This window comes from Polistes dominula, unplaced genomic scaffold (genome assembly GCF_049000335.1).
Source record: "Polistes dominula isolate Pdom_NZ unplaced genomic scaffold, Pdom_raw_medaka contig_37, whole genome shotgun sequence".
Lineage (NCBI taxonomy): Eukaryota > Metazoa > Arthropoda > Insecta > Hymenoptera > Vespidae > Polistes > Polistes dominula.
Window position 1 is genome coordinate 2,523,752 of NW_028301169.1, and position 10,614 is coordinate 2,534,365.

At 28.1% G+C, this 10,614-nt stretch overlaps 1 protein-coding gene and 1 long non-coding RNA gene across 4 annotated transcripts; one reads left to right on the forward strand and one right to left on the reverse strand.

The window, feature by feature from the left end:
* Positions 1–789: 789 nt before the first annotated feature.
* Positions 790–7,034, reverse strand: Stam (signal transducing adaptor molecule). Its single transcript, XM_015326789.2, is given in 11 exon segments — positions 790–3,749; positions 3,967–4,172; positions 4,246–4,472; positions 4,563–4,754; positions 4,835–4,954; positions 5,066–5,201; positions 5,204–5,268; positions 5,344–5,419; positions 5,498–5,743; positions 5,821–5,981; positions 6,547–7,034. Coding segments are annotated over 11 exon segments (1,590 nt in total). The 5' UTR covers positions 6,590–7,034; the 3' UTR covers positions 790–3,631.
* A 423-nt stretch (positions 7,035–7,457) lies between these two features.
* On the forward strand, positions 7,458–9,929 carry LOC107069458 (uncharacterized). Of its 3 annotated transcripts, none has more exons than XR_016178786.1 (3): positions 7,458–8,985; positions 9,187–9,662; positions 9,745–9,929. It is a non-coding gene; the product is annotated as an uncharacterized LOC107069458 (long non-coding RNA). The 3 variants fall into 3 exon arrangements; XR_001476117.2 differs by having other exon boundaries at positions 7,458–8,747; positions 8,847–8,985; positions 9,187–9,929; XR_016178785.1 differs by having other exon boundaries at positions 9,187–9,929.
* Positions 9,930–10,614: the final 685 nt, after the last annotated feature.

Below are 10,614 nucleotides of genomic sequence, written 5' to 3' on the forward strand. Positions count from 1 at the left end.
AGAAAAAAAAAGAAGAAGAAGAAGTAGACAAGAAAATTAGAATGACTTGAAGTTAGTCGTTGTACAAACGGAATAAAACAAACTTATGAGACTAGTTGTTTACTTAACATTTTGTAAAACGCAATATATATCCAAAATGTTATTGAGAAAATATATATATATATATATATATATATATATATGATTAAAAAATCATTGAGATTTAGCCTTGAACTGATTTTCAAATGATTCCACGTGAAGAGACATTTTAAAATTAACTATAAGGATTATAAGTTTGGTGACCTTTACGATTATGGTTGTTGGTATAATATTCGACAAAATACTAAATTTGATGATCGAATTGGTACCTTTCGTAATAATTATAACGTAACTGTTTCTTTTAAAGATGAGCATAAAATAAACATAACGTAAGAAAACTCGATTATGCGTTTCTTCCTTGATGGAGGATACTTGATAAATGGCGTTGTTACGTCAAACGTTACAATATGTAAATGTTATTCTTTTTAAAGAAATCTATTACATTAGAAAGATTTGAAAGATCTTTGACAATCTGTTAAAATCTGTCTAATTTCAAATGTCAATTTCTCTTTTTAATCTCATGAAACAAGTTACATCGACATAATGTCTTAGGACAAACCGATCACCATCTGTGGATATTATTATCATTATCATCATCATCATCATCATCATCATCATCATCATTATTTAGAAATGATCGAGATGCCCTTGAGCTACATAGAAGAGTGGTAAAAGTTTTGATCGAAATGGATGTTTCATAGAAAAATTCCATTTTGCGGATAATATTGATTAGAAGATTTATCAATGTCGAAGGAGTATAATATAAATTCGTCCTTGATACAAGTTTAGTAAAAATGTCGAATCAACGTAATACATATTTATGTTAAAGATAACCAATATACTATTTGGAAATATTTTACATGAATTATCGATTACATTGACAAATTTATGTAACTAACGAAATTCTATCGTTTTTGTTTCTTTCGATTAAAGAACGAAATTTGTCACACACAAGACGCGTAAATTTACATATATTTAAATATGGTATCTATAATTATAGTTAGATTTTTGTTGTTCTTCTTGTTTTTTTTTATCTATGACAGTCACATATGAAGCAGATTGTAGAATTCTAGGATCTAGAGTGCGAATGCTTCAAGGTTGTTTGGTTCATTGTTGATCCAGGAATGCCATTGTCAAGGGAATCTTCTCGTTACTTTACCGATCTTATCAGTTAAATAATTATGAGGAAGACTTGATCGATCTATTACGGATCAATATGTTGATATATTCCATGGTGCGATATTATATAATCAAATCATCAATAATGTACCGATAATTATCTAATCAAAATCCTAAGAAGATAGAGAGATTTTTTTTTCTACCTGTCGATACATCAATCGTTATTATTATTTAACGATTTATGTAGGAATTATATTTTCATAATAAGATGTGTCTATTATCTCACAAGCGTAAAGTATTAACTAAATATTTGTTATTGCAAATATAAGCAGAAAATAAGAAGAAAAATATTATACAAATAGCTTAGTACAAAACTATGTTAAATAAGCGACATATATATTATTATAGTTTTATAACTCACAAATAAGGTATTATTATTAAAAAGGTTAATCATAAAGAAGATACTTTGCTAACGTATAATTTTTCATTAATTATTTATGATCTAACAGAGAAGTATTGTTAATTATTTCTTATTAAGTATGTATTTTTTTCTTTCTTTTTTTCTTTAATAAATATTACAAAACCATAAAAAAAATGATGAATACAAAATTAGTGAAAGCGTATCGTTAAAATTTTTTTTTTAAGGATATTTTTGTTATCTTTTGTTTTTGTTTTTTTTTTTATTCTTTTTATTTTATATATTTTTTGTTTGTTTGTTTTTAATTTTTTGTATCAAACGATTACGTCATATATTTAATTTTGATTTTTAACGTATTCATTTGTAAACGATTAAAAACTGATTATTCATTAAAAAATATTACATTAACACTCTATTTAACACGTATTGAGTATTGTGGTACATGAAGGATCAACTACATTATATTTACATAATTTACAATTATTTAATAATCCTAACCGTTTATTATGTCTAATGGATATAAATATGCGAAGTAATATGACTTGTTTTTTTTTGTTTTTTTTTTAAAGTAAATAATAATAATTTAGTGAATCTATGAAATGTATACATTACATTTGTTTTTTCACCAAAAATCTATCAAAATGTATATGAACCCTTTTTTCGATTATTTAATATCATTATATATAAATGTCATGCTTGATCTACGATGATTGATTAAATATCTCGACATATTCTATCGTTTGCAATAGACAATTCATAGTTTTCATTTATATATATGCTTCACATAAAATGTTTTTATATTTCAATTACAGAATTATTCATAACGCGTCATTTATTTCAATCATTATGCTGTCTATTTGATATAATTCGCATTTCTTACAAATATTGCACAATCACAGCTATTTGTTCTACGTTTTGTCAAATAGTCAAAATTGTCAACAAGTTTACTCATACATTTACTTATATAATCTATGCTCGTAGCTACAAAAGAAATATTATCAATTATGCTATTTTATTATATTTTATTTTATTTATTTTGTTTGTTTTTTATTCCTCTTGTTTTTTTTTTTCTTTTGATAAAGATATAAGGCTTTTAATCATGACAGTAAAAATAGTATTATACGAATTACAATGTATCAACATTCCATAAAAATTTGTTTATGACACAACTCATTTAATCGTTAATAGGAATTAATCTTATTATATTTACAATGAATAAGAGAGACTAGACCAGATTATAACAAATTTCTTTTCAATAATACGTAATTTATAACACTGCATTTATAAACTTATATTCAAATGCAATACGTTATCTTAATGTATTATTGTAAATATACAAAAAAAATATTTGAGAGACGGAGAATAAAAAACTAGAATACATTTAGCAGCACTTAGTCGATATAATGTCATTATCATTTTATGTAATATTATTTCTGTTGTAATAACACGTAGACGAGACATTGCAATCAATTGATTGAACAACTTTACCAAAGAAGAATATTTTCTTTTGACAGAAGAAAAAAAGAGATACTAAAGAAAATTTATATTGAAAATACGTTTTGTAAATAATAAAAAAAAAATGTTTTTCCAAATATCACAGTGTATAATTATAACGTTAACATTTATTTAAAATAATGGAACATAATGAAATTCAAAAACCTGGAATGCTTTAAAGAATTTGGTTAATTCAAACGCAAAAATACATACGCATATATATATAAAATAAAATAAAAAAAGAAATCAAAATTACAATCTAGAATAAAAATGTTTTAAAAAAAATGCAATAAATTACTTTTTCTTTATGCACGTGTTTTATATGCACTGTTGCATGTAATATCTACAAATACAAGCTTATACACGATACCAAATTCAATACAAAGTCAAAACGTAAAGCATTCATTAAAAACCAATTTTCTTTGGCTATTTCGGGTTATTTTTATTTAAATAATTATAATATCGTAATATTGTACAGTATGAGTTAGAGTAGAATGTGAATTTTTAACGCGTAAATTTTACTTAGATCATACGTTGCCCACTCGTTGGAGCATATTGTGGTTGTTGATGGTTAATCGAAGGTCCTGTCGATCCCGGTGGACCATATTGAGCTGGCACAGGACCAGTTTGAGGCGGAAATCTGCTACATAAGGTTGTACACCATTGATTTATTCCTTATAATTGAAAACTTTGATGGTATTTCGTCTTTGTAGTCAATAACACATGTTTCAAAAATATCATTTTCAAGTTTTAATAAATCGTTGAATAAATATTTCATTCATTATGCTTTTTCATATGAAATTATACAAAAAGTTTTGTTAAAAAATTATATTTATAATGTAATAGGATAAACATACCCTTGTTGTTGATAGGAGTGTGTTTGTTCAGGCACTGGTGGACCTTGTGGATGTCCTGTCGGAGGCTGAGGACCAGGCTGTATACGAAAATGTGGTGGTAATGCCATATTTGGTATATTAGGAGGCCCCATATATTCATGTGGACCTGGAGGTCCACCTGTATTTGAGAAAGGTACCTGATGTGGTGTTGGCATTCCATTATACATCTAAAAGTAAAGATATATAAGTATTATGACTTCAATTACATAACCAAAATATTTCCTTCAAAATAAATCTTACATGCGGTGATGGTGGTGGTGGTCCCTGATTAGGAAATGGATAAGAGATATGTGACATTTTAGGCATAGTGTAATTAGATTGTGCTGGAGGTGGGGACTCCCGCATTAACGTATGATACATATTTAAAGCTTCAACCAAATCAGAACTTAATTGAGTGAGTTGAGCGTGCCGTCTATCAACTTTTTCTAAAGCTGCATCAATCAATGGACCCATTGCAGTAACTTGTTCTGTAAAATAATGCATTATGCAAATATTAATATCAATATTAGTTAATTATAATTATTGTTTATTGTATTATATAATATTATTTATTATACCTTCTAAATCAAGCATTTCTTGAGGGTCAGACGAGCTATCACACTGTGGATCAGCTTCGTGTAATAAATGTAAAAGTCTATCCATCTTTTTTTCATCTATTTCTACTTCTATTACTTCCGGCTCTCTCTTTACCGTTTTTACTTCTACTTCTTCCGCAAACTGAACTAATTTTTTATTACTATGTTCTAATTCTACAAAAATATGTATATTAGTTTTATTGCATTTGATGTAATGACAAAAATATAGACTTTTGTTAATGTTATATATTTACTCGTAAACTGTTCAGGTTCCACTGATAAATCCGCAGTTACAAAATTAGAAGGAAAAAGACCTTCTCCTCTATGATTACTACCTTTCCACCAATTTTGATCAGAATCATCCAAAATATTTACTGAAATTTAATTAATAGTAAATATTTCTTATGATAAATCTTTATCAAATAATAATAATAATAAAAAAAAACAATTTAAAATTAAAAGTATCAATTTTAATTTTAACATACTTATTTCTCCAGCTAAGAATGTTAATTCATTATCTTCAGCAGCCTCAAAATCATAAAGAGCTCGCACCTTCCTGCCTTCCGAGGTACTCGAACTACTAAGCGCAGAACTTACACTTGGATATAAACTAGTATTTTTTTTGACGCTGGTGAACCATGAGAAGAACTTGTTTGAGGTTTATTTTCTTTCAGCGAAAGCTCAATAGCTATTTACCAATATGAAAATTAGTTATTTCATTTAGATAATTATTTAAATTCTCATTTATTTGCCAAATGATTACCCTTCGCTAGATCTTCTTCCTCTTGAGAATTTGTTACTACATTTGGGTCCTTACTTAATATATTGGAACGTTTAGGCTAAAAATGTTCATAAGTAATATCTAAAAGATTCATTATTTATAAATATATGTTAATAAATAGATAATTAAAACTTACTGTTTCAGACAAACTCGAAAAATCAAGTCCTTCGTTACGAAGTTTATTGTATAAACTTGGAATCAAATTAAGTTGAGGATCCGTTTTAAAATCACCTTCGGCCCATTTCTTCAAAAGTATCTTAATTTTTTCCGCTATCTTGGGTTGAGGATGATTAATCATTTTCTTCAAATCATTTTCAAAATCTCTCGATGCTATTTCCAAATGGAAAGTTTTACCGCAATTGTTGGAGCATGCATCCAATAACTAAAATGTAATGATATAATTAAAACAATGATTTCAATATTATTGTATATTAAAGAAAGAAGTGATAAAATACTAACTGTAATGGCTTGTATAACAATATGTGGATCTTGTGAATTTAATCTTTTAACAATAGAACGTAAACAGTCCTTAGCGTTTTGCGTAGAATTACCAACTCGATCACAGATCTCCATTATCTTAACCCAATCTTCTGATGTATTTTTTTCATTTGTTGCTTTCTCTGCAACAGAGACAAATATATAAAAGAATATGTTCAAACAATAGAATCAATTTTTATAATATTATCATGGAAAGAGTAAATGAAACATATTGAAAAGAATAAGAAACAAAAGAATAAGCATAAAAAATAATATTTTAAATAAAACATCATATCTCTGTGTAAAGTATGAAATTATATTAATTTAAACAAAATGAAATATTTTGACATACACCAAGGCGTATCTTAATCAGAGTAAAAAAATAGATTGCGATAAAAGGCAGGTCATAAAGTAATCGTTGTAGAAAACGTATGAGCTTTTGAAGTCTCGATTAGAGGTCAAACGTCAACAACCGCTTAATGCCTGCATTAAAGAATATTACTTTTTTTTTTAATCATTTTTAATCATTTTTAATCATTTTAAAAAAAAATCTTATCTTCGATAGGATATGTAATAAAATTGTTCTTGGAAAAATTTATAATAAAAAACAGACATACATTTTTAATCAATGAATCTGTCTTACTCATTGCGGTTGGTTTGATCATAAACGAATTAAGGCTAGGCTAGAACTATGTTTGTTAAACTCACCAACGTCAGCATCGAAAGGCGACGAATTCGGGAAAAGGCCCATTTCTTTTATTTTTTTTATTTATTTATTTTTTTTTTTTATTAATTCTCGCAGAATTTTTATCAACTGTATTTAATTATAAAATATACGTCAGATAAACGCCGTCATGTAATCTCTCTTCTTCGTTTGACGTTATACATTCAGCTGATATTTACTTACAAACACGACACTACGAATGACTAATAACATTCTAATCTACGATCGAGTGCCATTTTACTTTCGAGCTGTTAAGTAAGCTCGATACTATCGAACACAAATGTCGATCTTATGTGTACACGTATAACCACGATATCTGTCTGTTACGCCGAAATATTCATATCGACATTTTAATGATCTATTTTCACGTTATTTTACTTGATATTTCAAACGAATGTAAAAGAATTACTTTTGGAATGTGTCTTTATTAATTTAAAAGTTTCTTCGAGTATGGCTTTTCTGAACTGTGACGAAAAGAAAAGGTTTCCGAAAAGATATATGACTATCTAGAAAAAGAAAGAGAATCAAGCTAATCGAGTTTCGATATATCGCAACATCAAATGGCGTTCCTGTAGCTGCTGACATCTGGCGGCAAATTTGATCGTTCAAAACTGTACGAAAATTATTCGATGTATTACTCACTCTCACGAGGTTTCAAAATCGAATTATCTCGAGTTCTTAAATATTATAAGCTTCTAATATAATCGATTTTATGAATGTAAAAGACACATTTAATTTTACACGATTAATTTCATTGTTTTCATTCAAAGTTAATGTATAGCATTTGAACAATCCATTCGAGTTATTTCAATACAAATATTTTCCATTAAACATCTCATATCTTTTTCATATCTTTTTCAATTTTAATCGCACATATATTTATTAAACTAATTATACAGATAAATAGAGATATTATAAATGAGGATTTTCGGAAAAATTATGCTTTGTTATTAGTATTTACACAAAGATATGTAAGATGGCGTTTGTAGGTCTGAAAAGATTATTACAAATGGCGGAATACTTTTGAAACATGTAATCAAATATACCGAATTATTTTTACATCTATAAAGTTATTATCATTACTTATCATACATTTTTTATGTATAATGCATTCTAAAAAAAATACTACACAATATTTTTATATAATGACACTCTTTATTCTGAAAAAAAAGAGAAGTGATCTTCGAAGGGCAAAAAAAAAATGAAGCAATCAAACCCCTAGATAAACAGAATTATTTTCTCAACTGTAAAATTATTTTCGTGGTGTTCACGAACCGCGCGAAAATAATTGGAAAGTCCCGCGCTTTTGTGCATCGCATTATTATCGCGATGCAACGTAGCCACGATGACTACTGACACGTCGGCAAATTATCTGACGATTACACCGAGAAAATTCGCAGGGAGTTGGACGCGAAACTCAGATATTAGAACGCTCGTGTTTCCAACTAAATTATTACCTTTAGAATTATTACTCACTTACGTAATCGGCTCATTGACATTCATTGTTTCAGACTTCTTTTGTTTTGTTTTTTTATTGTTTATATTTTTAAATCTTTCATTATCAATAAGAGATGACAAAAAAAATAATAATAATATTTTTTCTCATTGACACAGTGACACAATGCTATTACAATAATAATGTAAATTTTTGATCAATGATTCACGGGTAAACAGAGCGACCAAATAAAATTAACTAAATTGATAATTAAAAGTTACTTTTACGTCTTATAAGTCGTCAGCTCGTTAAAATCAACTTCCGCCCTCTTTCATCCAAGTGAAACGCTTTTTTAACGAGATCCGTATTCGAGATGAAAGCCATTTTTCCCATACATACTATCCGTATACAATACTTTTCGCATCAGAAAAGATGTTTCGATTCTGATAGGCATCCTGAAATTGTGCTCGCTTGCATAATAAACTTTTCTCAATTCTTTCATCATTTTCCTATCAGACAGATAATAACAAAAAAAAAAGTATCTCGTAGTCATAAGATTGCTACGATTACTTTACTTATTACCTGGCTTCTTTACTATTTGTTTTTTTTTCCTTTTATTCCTATACATAATATTAACGAACTTGTACTTTAGAAAGGATGTATTCTTGGAACGAATGTATACCTTCACCAGAGGAAAGGACTCTACATTAGAAATTACGAGAAGTTCGTGACGAAATAATATCTACTGAAGTATATCTATATATATATATATAGAAAGAAATATATTGTCTTCATTATACCGTAAGACGTAGAAAAGAAAGACAGACAGACGTTTATATTATTCTTTAGATGGAATTCTTCGACTCCTCGGAAATTGCGTATCTCAAAGAAAGTAATAGCGGTCCCACCGTGCGAAGAAAGAAAGTAGATTGTACACGCCAGTAGTAAATATCGCATGAGAAAGAACTTCTATTCTTTTAAAATGATAGTAAGTTGATGGTAAACTTCGCACGTCTTCCTCACGTATGAAAAAAAAAAACTTAGAATAAAATCGAACAGTAGGGTAGAGTATAACATTTAATTATAATAGTATAATTATATTAAAAGTAGAAGCACATTATTAATAATAATTTATTTGAATTAAATTATGATCGATAATGCAAACATATAATTTGTATTCTTCTTATAGTGGGAACCCTTTCCTATGAGAATTAATCAAAATCCCTTCTCCTGAGGCAAATGGTGTCTCGAGTTTCGCTTGAAACTTGTTTTCATCGTATGATTGGAGAGACAGAGGAGAAAGGATGATGACCGGACCCATTTTCGAAGCCTGAGGCTAACATCACAAAAAGGAGGACTTGAGGATAATCAAAAAGTGTCGATTCGAAAGAAAAAGTACATTTTAACATTTGACAAGCTGTTGATTAAATCGAATTTTAATTTCTATAATATGATCGATCTATTTCGAAATAGAAATAATTTCAGATAAATGGACGATTGTATTTATTGTTATCGAAGATCTTATTTAAGAAACGATTTAACAAGAGTCATAAAAAAAGACCATAAATCCATTCGATAATGGGTAAAAGGATATTGACTATTGACGATAGGAAAAAACAAGAAAAAAATTTCTTCTATTCGATTCTTTTCTCTTCTATCCACAAAGTGAGCGTTTTTCTTGGCAAGTAAGATTGTTCAGCGAGGCACTTCGCCGGTGAATGGAATCTAACGTCCGATACTTTCGCAGGCATCCAGCTCTGTATGCTTTCGTTTTGCACTTCTTAACCGGAAGTCTCGAGGCCGGTGTAACCGAACATTTTCAACGATCCTTGCTTGATGTAATTCGTAATTTAATACTGTTATTAAACATTTCGACATTTTTCTTATCTGATAATAAAAAAGACAACAAACTCTTCAGATGTGGGAAGATAATTTGATAGTCTCAATAATTTTATATTTAATTAATATATTACGTTTGCGTAATATAATTAAAAAGAAAAGAAAAGAAAAAGAAAAATACTTTCAATTTATATCGATAAAAAGAAATAATATACGTAAGATAGAAAGTGGTTAAATTCTATTCGTAGATCGGAACGATCGAGTTGAATGAAAAAAAGAAAAAAAAAAAGAATTAAATGGATTCGTTTTACTTAATATTATAAATATTATAAATAATAGCATGAATAAAAGAAAAAAATTGTACGTTAGACAAATTGGATTTTGTAATCTATTTTATGCATCTCATTGTAAGTGAATCATTTTTATGGTTCATCGAACGACAACCTCGGTTGTCTAGCATCTCATGCTTGATTAACGTTGCAAATTTATGAAATCGTTTGTTCTTTTTTTTTTTTTGCATATCAAACTCCTCTACACAATTATATTATTTTTCAATATGAATTATTATCATTTCTTTTAATCCATGTCGATATACAAGCAACTGATCTACAAAGATGTGGCAATCAAATATCCATGACCCATAAGTGTGCACGCAACTTCAATTTTATTATACGCTCCTTGATTCGCAGATACCACCATATACTACATACATATCTTTGAAAAGTATTTATGAAGAACCAGCATCCTTCGTAAGTAAGAAGAAAATATACGTAACGAA